Source organism: Hypanus sabinus, chromosome 9 (genome assembly GCF_030144855.1).
Source record: "Hypanus sabinus isolate sHypSab1 chromosome 9, sHypSab1.hap1, whole genome shotgun sequence".
In the NCBI taxonomy this organism is placed as follows: domain Eukaryota; kingdom Metazoa; phylum Chordata; class Chondrichthyes; order Myliobatiformes; family Dasyatidae; genus Hypanus; species Hypanus sabinus.
In genome coordinates, this window is record NC_082714.1 from 7,623,090 (window position 1) to 7,643,650 (window position 20,561).

Sequence of the window (20,561 nt, forward strand, 5' to 3'; positions counted from 1 at the left end):
TGCTAGGCTGGTGCCAGTGATTCACTGGATAATTTTGACTACCCATTGTAGAGCCTTCCTGTCTAGATCAACAATCCAGCATTATTTCAGATAAGATATTAAACCAATACAACATCTTGCATGTTAAAGGCTCCCATGGTATTACTTCTAAAGAACAAAGGGAAGCTATCAGCACTATTCTGGGCAGTGCTCCTTACCACTCTGCTCCGGAAGTCCACCGGAGACAAGTTGTTTTCTATATTGCGACGGTGGCTGCACTTCATCCGTATTTGCTGTTAAAAGCTTTGGGGGTCCAGAAGTACTTTAGGAATTCATTTCTTTATCCTCTTCAATATTCCTGACCGCAACCATATAATTTTATTTCCTTAAAGAGCTTTACTTACATATGTGAAATATATTTATATGAGACATTTTAATTTTCTACCAAGTTAAAGTTTAGTGTCATTCAGCAATGCACATTTGTTCCTCTGGGACCAAGGTGCAAAACACAGTGCATATAACACATACAATACATAAAATATGACTAAGTTCTGACTTTAAGAATTCAGAGCAGTTATCACAATTCTCCTCAATGGGGTGCTTGTAACCTTCTATCATTTAGACTGTGCTTTTCTTGTCTCAGTGAAAAGTACTGATGTAGGGGTACTGAGGAAAATATTTGATGAAAGCAGTGAGTGGGTGGTGTAAAAATGCAAGAAGAACTGATGTATGTTGGAAACGTGAAATAATAAAAAAAAAGCAGGAACTGCTGGAGATCAGGCAGGAGGTGAAATTTAAGAAGTCAACTCAGAACCAGTTCAGTTTAGCTCGTTTGTTTTCCGGCATCAAAGCTGAGTTTAGCTGGCAAACAACATCGTAGTCTGTCCAAACTATATGAGGAATCTGGATTTCAATCCATGGGCTATTTCATTCCATAAAACCAAAAGACACAGGAGCAGAATTAGGCCATTTGGCCCATTGAGTCTGTCCCACCATTCCATCTTGGCTGATTTATTAACCTTCTCAACCCCATTCTTCTGCCTTCTCCCTGTAATCCTTGATGCCCTGACTAATCAAGAACCTATCAACCTCCACTTTAAGTATACCTAATGATTTGACCTTCACAGTTGTCTGCGGTAATGAATAACACAGATTCACCACTCTCTAGCTAAAGAAATCCCTCCTCATCTGTGCCCTAAAAGGGTGTCCTTGTATTCTGAGGCTGTGCCCTCTGGTCCTAGATTCTGCCACAATAGGAAATATTCCATCTATGTAATGAGACATTGTACCATAGGGATGGGATTCAAGACGAAACAAAAAATTAATTTGCATTACATACAGTATACAGCTTATGCATACCCCCATCAGAAAGGTATGCCACCCAGGTCAGAGACTGTTTGGCCACTGAATTTATGTGCTACTGGTACACTGTCTTTGTTTTACACTTGCTCATCACAAATATTTACTGATGCAGTCATTCGGCATGTTAGATTTTCGTCAGCAATGATCTTGGCAAACCCATCAATGAACTTCTCTGCTGCTTCATGATTAGCAAATGATTTATGACGAAAGCTTTTAAAAAATTTAATGCTGTGATTTTGGATTTTAGAATTTTGGATAAGGGGTACTCAACCTGTATCAAGATCTACAACTCAGCAACTTGACTGAGTTGGAAGTAAAAGGAAACTTGATTAATTTTTGGATAACATCTTCAAACCTCCAAGACTTGTACAGTGTACTTACTTTTACATCAAAAAAGCATCATTAATAATAAAAAATCACAAGAATTAACCTTTTTATTCTATTCTTAAATTAAGTAAATGTGTTAAATAGCGCTCTATTATATTCCTGAAAAGCAGTAGGATTGTTGCCACTCATATGGTCCCATTGGGTGTTCACTATTACAATCATTGAGTGACTTCCTCACCCAACCCAAACACTCTCTGTCCAGTAGCAGAAGAACCCTATACTGTGGTCTTTTCCCGACAGAGCTTCAGTGTGTCCCTCAGCACATTTGTCAGCATTCCGCCTCACCGGGTTGTTCCCAACCTGGGGTCCATAGACCCCTACCTTAATCATATTCGTCCATCATAAAGAAGGTTGGGAACCCCTGCCAGACATCTCGATGACCAACAAATTATTCTGCAGGCTACTTAAAATATTTTAAAAAAAACCTTGAAAATACTTGCTAATTTATTAGCTTAATTTTTTTTCTCTCTCTAGCTCTGCACCCCAACTCCTCCATAGAGAAGCTGACATCTCTCCAGAATTCTTTCTTTGCACTTTCAAATGTTTGTTATATATACTTAATCCCAGAAAGAATTGGTTTACCATCACCATAGAAGTATAGTTTTGAGTAGGATCAATGGACAGCAATCAGGGATTGGCAACATATATTGATTCTCTCCTGCTGTAGAGCATCTGGTGACTCACACCTATTCTATATGTGATCAATAAACTTAGAAATCACAATTTCTATGTATAAGGCATGTGTAAAATGGCAACTTCATGGGAACTGGGGATTCCATTAATAATCAATCAATGCATACATAAGCCAAAACTCTTACGTCTTTACACTGCTGCAAAACAATAAATTTAATGTTCTATAAGACTGATAATAAATCTGATTCTGATCAAATGGAGGTAAACCATTTTCTTCTTTGAACCATACAATAAATAATGCTCCTAATGCTTGGTCAATTTTAGTATACCTTTAGAATACCTACAGTATGTGCCCAGAGTTTAATTTTTCTCGACTGGAATTTCAAGTTTACCAATAGTTTGAATGAAAAACATTTCAATATTACACTTCTTGGAAAGATTATTACCTTACATTCACTATCAATATCAATTAAGAATTCTTTTCTAGTCCTGATGAAGGGTCTCGGCCGGAAACATTGACTGCTTAGTCCCCTCTATAGATGCTGCCTGACTTGCTGAGTTCCTCCAGCATTTTGTGTGTGTGTTTGCTCAATAATTCCAGCATCTATAGAATCTTTTGTGTTTAGTATGTCTGAGATACCCTCTTTTTCACCTCAGAAAATGCAGTTTCTCCTACAGTGAAACAATACGGTACTCTGACCTAGATCCCCTCATCACCCACCAGCCCAAGCTCATATTCCTCCGATCCCTTTATTCTGGTTATGCTCTCTTGCTTTCCAGTCCTGATAAAGGGTCTTGGCCCAAATTAGCAACTCCAAATTAGCAACTGCCTATTTACCTCCTCAAATGCTGCCTTACCCAGAGTTCTTCCAGAATTTTGATTCAGATTCCTATCTATTTATCACCTGTACTTCGAAACACTGAGTGAAATGTGGCCTTTGTGGTAACAACTAACACACCTGGGGATTTGCTGGGGGGGCAGCCTGCAAGTGCAGCCACACATGCCAGTACCAGCATAACATGCCCGCCAGTGCTAGGCAGAACACTACAAGGAACAAAACAACATAAGCACAATAAGCCCCTTTCCTCCCTCCCATCCATGTATACACACACACAGACAATCTTCCAAATCTAGGACAGGTGTCTGGGCCTCTAGTCACCAGGTTTGCCCATTAGACTTCAACCTTCAGATTTCTGATTGACCCTCGGGCTTCAATCTTCAATCGATTGTCCGTGTTAAAAAAGTTAATGTTTCAGTGAGGAAGACCCTTTGCTGACACAAGGGTGCCATGTTGTCGTAGGATGTAAGTAAGCATGGTCCTTCCATGACAACAATTTTCCTTAGCAAATTTTTCTACAGAATTGGTTTGCTGTTGTCTTCTTCTGGGCCATTAACAATACTATTCAGAGACTGTCTGCCTGGTGTCAGTGGTCACATAACCAGGACTTGTGATACCAGCTGCTCATATGAACATCCACCACCTGCTGCCATGGCTTCACATGGCCCTGATTGGGGGGCTAAACAGGTGCTACACCTTGCCTAAGAGTGGCTAGCGGAGGGGAGAAGCACCTAGCACCTCCTTTGGTAGAGAAGTATCTCCACTCCGCCACCCATGACCTGCTGAGTATTTCTAGCATTTTCTGCTTGTATTATTAGAGTTACAATAACTGCCTTTTGTCCCAATGGATTTTCTATGAACATTAAATTCTTATGACAAAATTGGAAAATGTGAGAATTATTCATTAGCACATGCAGCATCTGTGGAGAGAGAAACAGAATGAATGACCTAGCGTCAGATCCAGCCAAATAAGCATGTTTAAAGTTGTGGAGAAGGTTGAAGGGTGAACACTACAACTATGTCAGTGAATGAGTGGAGACCAGGTGAGAATGAAAGCAATGCTGTTGCTAATTGACAGGATGGTGAAAATTCTTGCAGATGATCTGCCTAGTTAGATACAAGTAGGAGATAAAAGAGGGCAGAAAATAGAAAAATAAACAATGCTAGAGAAAGACTGTACTCTGCTCCCCCACAATCCAGGACATATTCCAGAAATGCTGTGTTTGCAGAGCCCTCAGTATTATCGAAGATACCTCCCATCTTTCCTGCAATCTCTTTGACACCTCCTACAGGCAGGCAGAAGGTATTAGCAGTTAGACTGGATGGCAATTTCTTCCCCCAAGCCTTAAAGATAACAGAAACATGGAAAACCCCATCAGGGGATTAACATTATATTTCAAAGACATTTTATCATAGCAGATCGGATACAAACTCAAAGGGCTGAGTTTTTTGAAATTGTTAATTCAGTTCTGAATCCAGAGTGCTAGAACGTGTTAATGTGTTAGATCAGATGCTGTTCCAGGAGCTTACTTTGGGCTTGATTGGAACAACAGAAGAAACAAAGATTTAAGTCAATGTAAGACTGAGATTTAAAATTACGTAGAGAGGTAGCTGAAGGCTGTTCATATAAAACCCTGAAGAAACAGCGGATCAGGCTGTATTTATGGTGAGAAATACTGTAGTTGACATTTCGAATCCGGACCCTTCATCTAGACTCAGACAACAATGGTATAACCTGTATTTTAGTGCAAATGGATAATTCATATTAAAGTCAATTGACTAACCATTAAAAAAAGGTAGATCTTTATAAAAATCAGAGGTGGTCCGTAGCAACGCATTCCGATGGTCTGAGCTCTTTCTTTGACCTCTCCTGGTTGCTAGGCGAGTGACGTAGCATTCCCGGAGCCTGTCCATCACCACCCTCAGCCCGGAAAACCGTCCCACCATGGCTCCGCCCCGTGCGTTGAATGGCTAGAATCGTCGGGCAGAGCAACGTGCGATTGGTTTAGCGACGCCGTCCATCACGGAGATGGGGCGGAACGCTTGCTTCTGACGCATCATGGCGGCTGTGGGAAAAGCGGCGAGAGGGCGGCCGCGTCGCTAGCGAAAAGCGCCCAGAAAATTTGCCCGTCGCCGCTAGGAAAAATGCCCATGCAGTCAGCCGATGGCAGAGTAGTGTTTGTGAGCCGCTATTTGAGAGGGATATCGGCGCGGAGCTGGGATCGGGGTTTGTGAGGAAGGATGAGCTTCGGTGGGCCGACGCCAATCACCATTTGTTGCCGGAAAATCAGGAAGAAAAGCGGCGACGGCGGACAGCGCCGTGAGTAAGAGGCGGGCGGCAGTTTGTTGTTAGCAGCCCCTCGGGTCGATGGGGGGCCGGCCAGTCCGTTTAAATGCTGCGAGTCGGCAGTCCTTGACGACGGTGGAGCTGCGGCCGAGCATGGCGGTGTACGCCGGCATCTTGCTGCTGCTAGCACTGCGCAGTGTCCAAGGTGTTCCACTTCCGCAAACAGGTGCAGGTCAGTGTACGTTATCATCTGAAAACGTCGCCGCTTGTCCGCTGAAACGTGACCGTGTCATAAAACCTGTCGCTGTGACCACCGACGATTCTAATCCTGCCCAATACAAATCAAAATTGATTGCGGTTTAAGCATTAACACGCATGATTCATCTTCGTAGATACTGTCTAATTTGCTGAGTTCCTCCAGCATTTAGTATGTGTGTGAGTGTGTTATTCTGGATTTCTAGCAACTGCAAAATCTTTTGTATTTATGGTATAAGACATGGATCAATAATTGCAACGAAGCCACAGGATTGTTGTAAAGTTGCAATGAGTTAATTGTTTCAGGAAATCAGAATTCCCTAACCTGATATGGCCTAGGTGTGACCTTAGACACAGGATGTGGCTGACGCGAAAATGGTCCAGTAAGCGTTTAGAAATGGGCACCACTGCCTTGCTTTGCTTTCCCTATTTTCTGACTACATTTAAGTGGGATTGAGCTGTGAAGGGAAGGCATCTCACAGATACGGAATACTGTCCATCCTTGTAATCTGGGGGGAAAAAAGGGCTGGAAATGCTCAACACATCAGGCAAGGTCTGTGGAGAATGAAATAGCATCTCAGGACATTAGGCTGTTGTGCATTTTCTCATTTTAGGTCACAGCATGAGCATCTATGAATCATAGTGTTAAAAAATAATGTATAGTGCCTTTCATGGCCCTCTTGGGATTTAGAGGCAATGAAGTACTTTAGAGAAATAGACACTGCTATTGCAGAGGAATATAGTACACTGTTGCACAATTAAAAATAATCACTGACTCGCATTGCTGTAAGGCTGATACTTCTAATATGCAAGTGTCTGTCACTAAAAACGACTACCTGCCATCTTGTGAAATTTTCTTTGGGATGAAACAATGAAATCTCAGAATTGCAGTATTTAAGTTAACAATAAGCAGTAGCATTAAATTTTGTAACCTTTTTTGATGACTTCAAGATGAACGTGCTGTAGTTATGCAAAAGTTTTGTAAGGTGCAGAGAAAAATAAGCTATTTGAAACAGTTACCTCTTCAACATTGTACAATGGCTGTGTTGCATTGCAAGATTGATTTTGTGATTAAGCCATTAGCTAAATCCAGCTCATGCTGCGTGATTCTGGAATATGTTTTAACTTGTGGATGAGGTAGCAGCTTGAACGTGATTTGTCATATCCGTTGTGTAGGAGATTTGAGATTTCTGCGTTTTGAGCATAATTGCTGTTGTCATAAAGATGGAAAATGCTGAAAACGTTTAGCATTTGTGGAAGGAGAAAGTTAATGTTTCAGGTTGTCCTTTTAGCAGAACTGGAAAAGAGAGAAAGCAAATTATTTTTAAGTTGCAAAGGGGGAGATAGGGAATGGAACATACTCTGGAAGTTGAGGCCCAAAGGTCAAACCTGTGATCAGCAAGTCCTGGGGTGAAGTCTGAAATTGGAGGCCTGAGTATCCAGGGCCAAGAATGAGGCCCAGAGAAAGCCTGTCTTGGGGTTAGATGTCTGTGTGTGAGAGAGAGGGTGGGAGGGTAACAAAGGAGCTTGTTTTGCTGATGTTTTGTTGTTGTTGCTTGTGTTGATCTGCTGAATATTGTGGGCACGCTACTGTATTTTGATGCTGGAATGTGTGATGACATTTGAGAGCTGCTCTCCTCACCCACCATCACATCCTTAATGGTGGTTAACACAAGCAACACATTTCATTGTATGTTTCGATGTGCATATGATAAATAAATTTGAATCCGATTGCCAGAGGCATCCTTTCCTTTATGCTGCCTAGAGATTCCATACCATTCCCTAAGTACCTCTGCTTTTGTGGTTTCTTGCAAAGAATCTCTGCAATTCTCCAGCATGAAAGATTGTGAAGGTCAGATCATTGGAAGAATTTTTTAAAAAGAGGTAGGGAAACTTCAAAAAAAAATGAGAATGGGAAGCTATGGGGAAATGATTCCAATGTCTCAGAAGAGGCTTGTGCTGTATTAGCCATGATTGTGCTGAATGATGGAGCTCGCTACACTAATTTTGCTTCTATTTTTCTCTTGTTCCTCATGTGTTCCAATGATGGCATTCTCCAGTTGTCTTCTTCCCTAACCTGCGATTGCCCTATTGCCAAAGTAAACAGAGCCTCTGATCTCATTTATTTCCCGCACTACTGTTCACGTCTCCTCCCATCCCGGTTAGAGCCAGAATAGCACTCAGACAAGATGCTGTTGGTACTTGGTGGTCAGGCAGCAACTGTGGAGGGAACTGGGCAGTCAACATTTCCCAATGCTTCCACCCCACTGACCTTTGCATTTATTGGGTCCTCCTTAGCAAGTTTATTGCCTTGAATAAGATTCCCAAGCTAAATATACTTCATAATTCTGAAGGGATTCTACCCACCGCAACTCTTCGGTCCATGCTTTGAGCTCTACCATTTACTCCTTTTCTCAACAATTTCCTGTGGATTTGTCCTTTTATCTCATCCCTTCTCACCATCCAAGGATTGAGCTAGTCCTTTCAGGTGAAGCTGCAGTTAGCTTGTCCCACTGCCAATTCATGTTTTGCATCTGGTACTCACAGCTCAATCATCTCTGCTTTGTAAAATATGTTGAGTGGCTACTTTGTGGAGCACTTGCACGAAAGTGGCATTCTGAAGTTGCCACTAACTTTACTCACACTCATTTATTTGTCTGTAGACTTCTGCATTGTTATAATGAGGCCTAGCGTTTTCATCCTCTTGTCACAGCTTTCTGGACTTGATAATGATAATTTCAGTTAACTTTGTTAGTTTGTACCAGCTGGCCAGTTCTGCTGTAAGTTAATCATCACTTTATTTCCTCTGTGCTGACACTTCTTGATTTAGCAGATTTTTTTTGCAGCTCTGAAGCAACGCACAAGGTGCTGGAGGTACTTGGTGGGTCAGGCTGCTTTTACAGATGGAAATAGATGGTCAACATTTTGGGGGGTGAGACCCTTCACCTGTACTGGATGGATTGTCTGGTCCAGATGCAGGGTCTTGGCCCAGGATGCTGACTGTTTTTATTTCATATTTCCAGTATGTGCAGTTTTGTGTCCTTAATTTTGTTTTAATGAAAGGTTGCAGCTGCCATTATGAATAACTGAAGTCATCTTGTTTTCCCAGCTTCTGCCCGGTTATCTATCTAATCTATTATTAGACAATATATAGACAAAATATTCAACAATATTTTGATATTGTTGAACTTGTCAGTCGCACTTTTTAGCAGTGGTAGGTGAAGATGCAAGGAAAAAATTGAGATTTGTTTTGAATAATGTAGATAAGGGATGATACACATTTTTTGATACTCAATTTCCAAAGTTTTAAACTTTAATATTATGAATTTAGTACAAGGAGCTACATGCCCAGTGGTAAAGCTACCTTTTTCCCAACAGCTTAAAAGTATCCCACTACCTCCTCCCTGTTTCTTTTTGTTTAAAGTGTTAATCAAACTTGTGTTCACAACACTGATAAGCATCATTCTGCAACACCTTTCCAAAGCATTTCTGCCATATTGCAAACACGAGGAAATCTGCAGATGCTGTAAATTGAAGCAACACACACAAAATGCTGATGGAACACAGCAGGTCAGGCAGCATCTATAGGAAGAAGTACAGTTGACGTTTCAGGCCGAGACCCTTCGTCAGGACTGGCGAAGGACTGGTGTGAGTCAGTCATTGAGTTTCTAGTTACTATTGACTTCATCTCCTGTTGTATGTAAGTTGCTCACATTTCTCTTGATTTCTTTGCCACGAACTTTTGTTCCTCCTAGAGGCATGGTAGTGTATCCCTGGGTTCAATTCCCATTGCTGTCTGAAAGAAGTTCGTACATTCTTCCGGTGACCGCTTGGTCTTCTCCAGGTGCTCCACTTTCCTCTCTAATTCCAAACATCTATGGGTTAGTAAGTTGTGGGTTTGCTATGTTGGAGCTAGAAACATGGTGACACTTGTGAGCTGTCCCCATTTTACTGAATGTTTCAATGTGCATGTGACACATAAAGCTTATCTTTATCTTTTCTGGAGATCAGTCTGCAAATAAATCTAATCTCTGCTTCAATTGTTGCTCAGGTGTAGATATCCTGTGCTTCTGAAGTTCATTTTCATTTTTTTTTAAATGTGCTGGTTCTGATTGAACCTCATGTTGCCAGTGGCCTACATAATTGACCCATGATAGTTTTTTTTCCACAATGAAAACCTTTGTTTAGCTTTAAATATAATCTGAACAGCATTACTTCATTGGCTCTAAAATCCTTCGGGATATCCTTAGAGAGGTTAAATTCTCTTAACTTTATTTGTCCATATGACGAATGAAGAATAATTTCTGCCTAACTAGATATTACAAATAAATCCATTCTCATGTGCACTCTTGCAATGTTTTTATGCTATGGGGGAGAAAGACATTGCAATATTTTACTACCTAATTAATTATTATTAACTTGTATTTTCAGTCCTGAATGCGTTGTTCCATTACAATGCAGGGCCAGATTCACATTCTGTGAAATGATTATACCCGATGTCATTTCAGTATATTGTGGGATACTAGAGTAATGCTCTTCTCTTGCTTTACTGCTGATATGACAATATGGCTGCAAATCATATGATCTTGCATTAAATTTACTGTGTAGCCTTTCATAATTATAGCGAAGGAGTGAAGTTCAAAATTCCCATAAATTCTCTTTTTCCAACCAGGAAGATGTTAGTGCATGAGCGTCAGGAATGTAGATGAATATCTGTTACTGCATGAGATATAATGAACTGAAATGTCATTACAATTTGTCATTTTGTTTATTTATATATTTTAATATGTCTAAGCTAACAGTTTTGGAATTTTTGGATCACAAGCTACTAAAGATAAATAGATACCTTATTGATCCCAAAGGAAATTACAGTGTCACAGTAGCATTACAAGTGCACAGATATACAAATATTAGAAGAGAAATACCTTGTGATTAAAGTGTGACCTGCTGGGGAGTGGCACCTAGATGTACTGGTTTATTTTGTGGTAGAGTAGGTTATTTGCTGTGCCAAAATGATTGGCTTTGTGATGGAGTTATTGGAAAAATAATTCCCATAGTCTTTTTTTAAAACCTATTAATTTGTGGTACTGTTTTAATTCTTTTATATGTAGTGATGGAAACTGTTTTCAAGATTTAAATACAGTAGTCTTTTTCTCGCACATGGTTATTTGTTGTTGGTCTCTGTGTGTAACTTCTTGGTGATATTTTAAAAAAAATTGTGTTTCTTTGTTCTTCTCTGAATGCCTGCAAGAAAATGAATCTCGGGGTAGTATATAGTGACGTATACATACTTTGATAATAAATTTACTTTCAACTTTGAAATACTACTAACAGTTTTCCTACCATTCATCCAGCGTGTTTTTGCAGGCTGTCCCTGGGTTACAAACAAGACTTATTGACACCCTGACATACAAATGAGCTCCATTTTTAAGCTCAAAAGTCCAGTGTACATGCATTTTTTTTTCATTCCTACAAACAGTTTTCTCTCTTCACTTTGGGTAATTGTTTATTGTGTGCTTTACGTTATAGTATTATGAAGGTATAGTTACCTTATTGAATGATTTTTGTGTACTTTCCAGTATGGGGATAAAATTGACTTAATGGATGTCTGTATAAACAAGACATGTTTGTTACCTGGGAATGGCCTGGCTGTCCCATTTTTGTATTGTATGATACATTGCCTATGTATTATTTTCAACTTTCAAATATTGTCCTGCAATGTCATTTTTACCTTGCCCACACTGTTTAAAAGCTTTAATAGAGGGCCTCACAGTTACAACACATAAGGGAGGCATTGTTTAATTTGTCAAACAACAATGTGATAATGACTGGCTGATATGTTTTAATTGATTTGATTAAGGATCAATTATTGACCTGTTCAAGGTACAGGTCATCACCAGTAATGGTAGGGTTCTGTTCCAATGAGCCATTCATACCCCAAATAGTTTGTGATAGTTCCTTTAAGCAACCAGCAAATTCATATTATTACTCACAAGTGTTCGCTTGTATATCATCATCATATGCTTTATCATATAATGTGGGTGATAGTGATCTTCCATCTGTCTTTAATCTGATCTTCCTGTGAGGAAGACCCCCTTCACACTGCTGTTCTTATTCTTTCCTCTATCCATAACCATAATTGTTCTTGGCAATTTTTTTGACATTGGTGGTTGGCCATTGCCTCATTCTGGGCAGTGTCTTTACAAGACTGGTGACCCCAGCCATTATCAGTACTCTTCAGAGATTGTCTGCCTGGTGTCAGTGGTCACATAACCAGGACTTGTGATATGCTTATATGACCATCCACCGCCTGGTCCCATGGTTTCACGTGATCCTGTTCGGGGAAGTTAAGCCTTGCCCAATGGTGACCTGCAGGTGAGTGGAGGGAGGGAGTGCCTTGCTCCTTCTTAGGTAGAGGCGTATCTCTACCTCACCACCTGCCATTCGTGTATAGAGGCTGTGTGTAAGTCATTTGGTATCTTTATCATACATCTGGGAAGACATCAGTTTATTGTGACTCGCTTAATTCTGCACACAGATTTTTATGCTCAGGTTTCTGGAATGAGACTTGATATTGAAAGATTCTGAGTTGAAGATGAGAGCACTCACTCGGCTGAGCTAGTATACTTTACCTTGTTCTTATAAACCCACAAGTACCATCCTTGCACTTCACATTGTTGCTCTGCTTTGGAGATTATTATGAGAATTGTATCATTACAAATTAAATGAAGTCATGCATTGTGGTATCAGGAAGAATAGTGCCCTTGTGATATATTATACTGAGATTTGGTGTGTTAGTTCTTGATGATTATGCTGCAAGATATGAGTGCTTCCAAATCAGCATTGGATTGTGTTCTTTGAACGAGGAGGTGTAAGTTGAGCACAGCTCAGCTGACAAAGCAATAACATGAATTCTTTTTGTAGGTGGGTAATAGGTCAAAAAGGAGGAGTTGTTGAAAGGAGAAGGGAAAACAAGTAAAGCAGTTTTCCTCCTTATTTACATTGGCTATCTCTTGTAATTAACTATCACGTTCAAAGAATGATTAGGCATCTAATTAATTTGCTGATGTTCCTGTCCCTTTCCTCTGTGCCTTTATAATTTTAAATATCTCCATCAGATCTCATCATGTCCCAAGGAATACAATCCCATATTTTGTCATACCCTCTGAAGTCTTCACATCTTTGGATAGGCACAAGATAGGCTTTTTGGCATACAAAGTTGTGCCTATCTAAATACGTGTGGTGCTGGGTACTACTCAGCTTTTCCAAGTTTTGATCTATATGCATCTGTTTGTAAAGCCCTAGATACGCGTTTTGTCATCTTGGATACATTCTTTTGAACCACTTTCTTAATCTGATCCAGTATGTTCAATAAATTATGTATCTTGGATCTGTTTCTTTTATCTCTTTTAGAGTTGTGCGCTCCAGTTTGTTACACATTGATAGCATGGAGAAGACATGTCTCTCAGCATTAAATTTTACCTACCACCAATCCACTAGAACATAGGACAGTACAGACCCTTCAGCCCATGAATTTGTGGTGACCCTTTAACCTAATCCAAGATCAGTCTAACTCTTTCTTCCCACAACTCATCCTTCCTTTCACTTTTCTTTGGATTAGGTTTATAAGCCACAGGATTGAGCTCAAAAGCCTTGAGATAATGCTGCAGCTCCATAGCACTTTGCTTAGACCACATTTGGAGTTGTATGTTTGGTTCTGGATTTTAGGAAGGATGTGGATGGAAGCTTTAGAGAAGATGTAATTTACCAGGATGATGACTGGATCAGAGAGCATGTCTTGTGAGGATAGTTTGAATGAGCCAGGGTTTTTTCTTTTTGGAGCAGAGGATGAATGTTGTAAAAGATAATAAGAACCATAGACCGGGTGGATAGCCAGAGGCTTTTTCCCAGGGCAGAAATGGCTAATACAAGGGGGGCATAACTTTAGGGTGTTAGGAGGAAAGTATAGGGGAGATGTCAGAGATAGTTTTTATAAAAACAGTAGGTGTGTGAAAAACACTGCCAGAAGTGCTGGTAGAGGAAGACACATAGGGACATTTATGCATTGAGTTGCTGTCAGATGACTAGCTGGTTAGGTATTTGCATTAACAAGCAGGTGTACCTAATAAACTGGCTACTGCTGGAAGAAATACCTGGTCATCTGATTAGGTTCCTACCTGGTGATGATGCAGGCAGAAGACTGAGTTAAGTGATCTTGCAATCATTGTCTCCAATCAAAGCACTAGTCCTACCACTTCTAGTCTTCAATGGTCCTGCTAATAAACTACTGGGAGGAAGAGCCTTAACAGATATCCCCATTGTTAGTAATGATAATATTTGGTGGGTGGTTCATCTCTGCTTCTTTCTGGGACTTCCAGCTTTATAGAAGCGAGTCTTGAGCCATTTTCATTCACTTTGCATGATAATCAAGAAGTGCCTGAGATCACTGGATATGGCAGAAGTTTTGGGTCCAAATATTATCCCAGTTATATCAAAAACCAGGATTCATACAACATAGAACAGTACAACACAGGAACAGGCTTTTTGGCATACAAAGTTGTGCCTATCTAAATAATTAATAATCAAATGTGCAACCTAACTAATCCCTTCTACCTACATACACAATGTTCATATCTTTCCATTTCTCAAGATGTTTGCGTGCTTGTCTAAATGTTTCTTAGAGTGGCCTCTACCATCACTGCAGACAGTGCATTCCTCTGTGATTTAAAAAAAAATCTTGCCCCTCACATTTTCTTTGAAACTACCTGCTCTCACCATAAATGCATGCCCTGTGATATTAGACATTTCAATTTGGAAAATATATTGTCTGTTCTTTTTAAGTCTCTCATAATCTCATAAACCTCTATCAGATCTTTCCTCAGCTTCTGTTGCTCCAGAGAAATCGAGCCAAATTTGTCCAACCTCTCGTTATAGCTCATGCCCTCTATCCAGTCAGCATCCTGGTAAATCTTTCCTGCACCCTCTCCAAAACCTCAACATCCTTCCAACATCTGCAGAATATCTGATGTTTATTTCTCAAACAAAGCTGAGTTTATAATACCAGCCCAACACCAAATCTGGTACAATTGGAATAGATGGAGATCTAAGGATTTACCTAGCTGACAACCACAAATCTATTGCAATTGTTCGCAAAGATGCCATTCCAATTTAGAGCCAGTAACCACAGGATTAATCTCAAAATGATTGACAATTTAACTTCTACTACCTAATTCAGTGCAAGTGAAATGGAATGTGGGGTATGTTTTGGGCACAAATGTCCCTCTTAGGAATGCTGATGTCTGAGTGACTAATTTTAGGGGAAGATCTTGGCTATGAAATTTCATTCAGAAATTGAGGCCACTTCCAAGTGGTGAGATAAATTGTACAGCAACTTGCTTGGACTATGAAGGGATATTTATGCTCTGTGCCTATTTCATGCAAGTTGGTACAGAAAGAGAATTGTTTTTTTATTTGTAAGTAATTTGTCCCTACACTTTCTCAAGATGTTTGACCTGCATATCTTAGCTGAGAATTGGTACATTGTTTGAAGCTAGTTTTGTATATTTCAAAGGTCAAATTTGAATTGAAGCTCTCGTACTGTCATAGAGAGGAATGAGCCCGAACTGTCATAGATGGAGTGTTGCTTCATTTAAAATTGTTTCTTAGTTTCTTAAATGTTCAGATTCTGTGCTTACAATATCTTGTGTCAGGTAAAATACTGAAGGCTAATTCAATGCCAAGAATATAAAACGGGCAAGTTCACAAGGAGGTAATAACAATCAAAGTTCAATAAGAATGAACTATTGAAGAAAAGTGATTAAGTTATTTGGATGGCAAGGTGGAGATGCCTCTCTACCAAAGGAGGTGTAAGGTACTCCTTTCATCTGCTACCCTGTAGGTCACCTTGGACAAGATGTAACTTAGCCCCCCTGCCCCCCACCCACCTGATCAGGGTCACATGAAGCCTTGGGAGCAGGTGGTGGATATCATAAGTCCTGGTTAGGCAGACAGTCTCTGAAGAGTATTACTAATGGCTAGGCCACCCGTCTTGTAAAGACACTGCCCAGAAAAAAGCAATGGCAAACCGCTTCTGTAGGAACATCTGCCAAGAACAATATGGTCATGAGATAAGACCGTGATTGCCCATGTCATATGACACATAATGATGAATATAATGCTAAATCTGACTTTTGAATGACTGATCTTGTGTTAGTGGGAAAGCTGACCATTAAACCACTAATACTGATTTTAAAAAATTCCAAGCAAGTAAACTTAAAAATAATAGAATCTGGTCTGTCTGATTACCTACAGGGAGCACTCCACTCTTCATGGTTCTTCATGATACCTTGTGCTTATATATTCTTGACTATACCAGTAAACATTATAAACAATTATTACTACAAGGCAGTACATATTAAATATATTTAAAAAACTGTTTGGTAAGAATGCTATTAGATTTTAAATAGTTCATTGGTTCATCAATGATTAACATCAGAAAGATCAGCTGTTTGGCAGAAATGTCTTCCTATCTGCCTTTTAGATGTCTTGCAAGTAAGACTTCCATTGACCCTAGTCTCAAATTAATTTGAAAGAAGTCATGTTGTCAAATTGGAAGAAAATAGCATTTTTAAAAACTTAAACGTTTTGGGTGAACATACCAAAGTACTGTAATATTATTCTGGGAACGAAAGGATTAACATGAGAGTTGCCTGTACCCGATGGAGTTCAGAGAAATGTGGGAGGAATATCATTGAAATCTATCGAACATTGAAAAACCTAGATAGAGTAGATGCAGAGTGAGTGATCCCTATTGTGGGTGAGTCTAGGACAAGAGGGTACTTCCTCTGAAAAGAGGATGAGAACAGAGATGAGAAATTTCTTTAGCCAGATGGTTGTGAATCTGTGGAATTCATTAACAAGGACAGCCATGCAGGCAAAGTTATTGGGTATATTTATTGGTACTTGATTAGTCAGGGTGTCAAAGTTTATGGGGGAAGAGGCAGGAGAATGAGGTAGAGAGGAATAATAAGTCAGCCATGATGGAATGGTGTAACAGACTCAATGAGCCGGATGGCCTAATTCTGCTCCTATTGCCCTTGCCCCATTCTTCCACCATTCCACCGATTGGGTTCCTCTTGTTTTCACCTACTAGCCTCTTCATCCAGCACATAATTCTCCATAACTTTCACCATTTCCATCCCCCCCCCCCCAGCTTTCTGCTTTCAGTAAGTATCGCTTCGTTGACAACTCCATTGTCTCTTCATCCCTCCCCACTGATCTCCCTCTTGGCACTTATCTTTGCAAGCGGAACAACTGCTACACCTGCCTCTGTCACTACCATTCAGGACCCCCAAACAGTCCTTCCGGGTGAGTCAACACTTCAGCTGTGAGTCTCTTGGGGTCATCTACTGTATCCTGTGTTCCTGGTGTGACCTCCTGTATATTGGTGAGACTGTTTCGCTGAGAACCTATATTCCAACCTCCAGAAAAAGTGGGATCACCCAATGGCCACCCATTCTAATTCCACTTCCCATTCCCACTCTGACATGTCAATCCATGGCCTCCCCTACAGTCACAATGAGCTCACACTCAGGTTGAAGGAGCAACATCTCATCACTTCCCTTCGGTGCTTCTCTCCCTTTTCTTTCTTCCATGGCCTTCTGACCTCTCCCTTCGGATCCTCCTCCAGCACTATATCTCTTTCAGCAATCAACTCCCCAGCTCTCTACTTTACCCCTTCCCCCCAGTTTCACCTATCACATTGAGTTTCTTCCTCCCCTCCCTCCGACTTCTTATTCTGACTCATTTTTATTTCTAGTCCTGATGAAGGGTCATCGACTTTATTCTTTTCCATAGATGCTGCCTGCTGGAGGTTCCCTAGCATTTTGTGTTTGTTGCTTGGTTTTCCAGCATCTGCAGATTTTCTTTTGTTTTTTCTTATGGTCTTACATACTTTTATGTGAAAATATTCAACCAGAGACTATCTTGAAACGTGGGAAGATAGTTAATGCTGTATTCTAGCATTATGAAAGGTCTGCATAAAATTACTAGTATAACAGATTTTGTCCTACAAAATCTTGGCACAACTAGCTTTCCAGTCTAACCTTTTCTGTCTATAAAAGAAAGATGGTTTGGCAATGCCCATAGGGTGGTTTTAATTATGTATATCTCAAGTGATTCATAAGCAATATTTGAATTAAGGAAATGTCTAAATTATGGCTTTGATAAGTTTGATTTTCATAAACTCTGTATTCTACTGTGGTTTTCATTGATCTTTGGAATTAAGTTATTACAGCTAAAACTTGAACAAAATCTAACACTGTGTAACATTTTTTAAAGGTGTCATTATTTATTTGGTTCCATTCTGTTCAGACCTGAATTAGTCCATTCGGTTATTTTCTTCTGAGAAATAGAACTTTGGAAATCCAATTGGCAAATTTTCTGATTTTAATTACTCTGTTTAACCATGCAGCAAGGGATTGAAACTTACAGAGCGAAGTAGAATAATTTTTGTTACCATATTTGAACAATTTTAAGAAGGATGTAATTCACATTTTAATAGGGCGTTACTAAAATTACCTATTTCCACTGTCATTACATTGACTAACACCAATTTTCCCCGATCTTAGCTACTGAAATATCTCTTGCCACGTGTTAGAAAAAATCATTAGGAAATAACAATCCTGTAATTTAACTCCCATTCACTTTCTGATTGTGTTTTAACATGCTTGGTCTCTTGCCTATCATTATAATGCAGACTGACCTATTGCAGCTACAAAATTTTAAATCCCTAATTTTCCTTACTTTCTTTTGGGTCTGTCCTTTGTCCTTTGAATAAAGCAACACAGTTGTCTTCAAGAATTGTAAGTTTGGGTTGACTTGAGTTAAATATGGGTTTTAATGAGCTGTGTGGCTTTTTCCTTCATAGCAATATGTGCTCTGTTTGTATTTTTCTATGTTTTGAATACAAACTCTTTTTCTGGTCCTTGGCTTTGTTTTTGGTTGGTTGAGCTGAATGTTTTCTCCTGCTTTTAAGCCTCTAAGGATCATCAGTGATGAGATTAAAATTACATAAAGTTGTTTGTCAAATCACACCATTGTTTCTGAAGGGCAAAAGCAATATGCGTTGATAAAATATTTGACATTTTATTAAGCGAAAGGTGAAATTGTGTAATGAATAAATTTAATAAGGTATTAACATAATTTATTGAAATATCATTTTAATAAAAAGGTTTACTTGCAGTCAAGTTGAAAGGAATAAGAGAATTGCCAAGGGGATTTTGATACATTTTGTGAAAATATTTGCTGGAGAAGTAGATTTCCCCAGATCTAGTCTAGAGTTAAAATTTTAATTGGCACAATTGAAATATGTAGAGATGAGATGTGTGGCACTTGAAGTAGAATTGTATTTAGGGTTTAATTTCTTTAATGAAGCTATTTAATATGAGAAAGATGATAAATAATAAGGCAAGATGGTGCTGGTGAATCACGGTGTTGCTCTGAGAAATACAGAATTTCTAAAAGCCTGCAAGAAAATGAGTCTCAAGGTGAGAATAAATTTACTTTGAACTGGATTACTGTTGCATTGGGCTTGGAATTATGTCCCATATACCAGATGATATCATGACTTTTCAGGTAGATTATTGGTGTACATGGAATGTGTGCGGACAAGCTTGTTGAGCAGTATTTTCTTGCTCTTTAGTGTGTAACAAGAGATGCACAGCTTTCAACAAAGGAATTGAAATTGTAATTAAAATGCCATTCTATATCATCCATTTCTCAAATTGGTTATCAATGCTAGCATTGTTACGATACGTGTCTGGCAACAATGAATATAGAATTGAGTCAGGTTTTTATAAACAAATTAACATTTATTAAACTCTGCCAATAAAAATGAAAAGTAAACAAACGACTAACTTAACCTGAAGTTAACTGCTATACGGCAACTCTGGAACACAGTCTTAAAGTGGTAAATGCGAAAATCCAAATAATTTATACAGTCAATTAGGAGAGACTTTCCAGAAGTAACAAATTCCTCAACAACGTGACGTTACAGCTGGTCCCAGCCGAAATATGACTTGTCCAAAGGATTCCCGACGAAGGAAATAAAAACAGCTTAAAGGAACTAACCTTTTTCTTGGCGAATGAACACTGCACAACCCTTTCTACTCTTACAGGTAGGGGTTATCTCAGATGTGGGTCACTACTTCCTTGAATGAAGATCCAATAAGGTCGATCTTGTATTAAACCACTGATGACACCAACTTTACTTGATCCTTCAGGTTCCCGTACTTCAGTAAAGTCTTCACTCTCCAATACTTAGACTTTCAAATTAAATCAAAGATACATCAAACAAACTGGCAGTGATTAGTGAACCTGCCGGCACAATGATTTTGTACCTTACAGTAGAAAGTAAAACTCCACTTTAAAACAAAACTGCGTCATGAGACCAAATATGCAGCATAACGGAGTAACTGATGAATTAAATGACTGATCACAAAAACTCCTGCATCAATGCAGGCTTTCCAGTTTTATTCCTGTTGGAACCTGTCATCACATGACCTCACACTGGCAGGAAATTACACCACCCCACCATCATAAAACCATTACATCATGCTCACCAGATACTCAATTACATCATGGTCATAACACAGTCACAAGATACCCATGGGGTATGTAACAGCGTCATCTAAGCTGATTTTAAATTAATGATTTGTTAAGTACTATTGTTTGAATAGTTGCAAATTGGGGGTGGGGGAAAGATACAAGACTGTCATTCTTTGTTGTCTTAAGTTCATCACAGATAAAGCACTCCCCAC

General features: G+C 39.4%; 1 protein-coding gene across 1 annotated transcript in view; it reads left to right on the forward strand.

Moving 5' to 3' along the window:
• Positions 1 to 5,144: 5,144 nt before the first annotated feature.
• Positions 5,145 to 20,561, forward strand: part of lmtk2 (lemur tyrosine kinase 2) — a 134,733-nt gene continuing 119,316 nt past the window's right edge. The window contains exon 1 of the mRNA XM_059979015.1: positions 5,145 to 5,719. Within this exon, the coding sequence (XP_059834998.1) occupies positions 5,569 to 5,719 (151 nt within the window). The 5' untranslated portion in view covers positions 5,145 to 5,568. The remainder of the gene's footprint in view (positions 5,720 to 20,561) is intronic.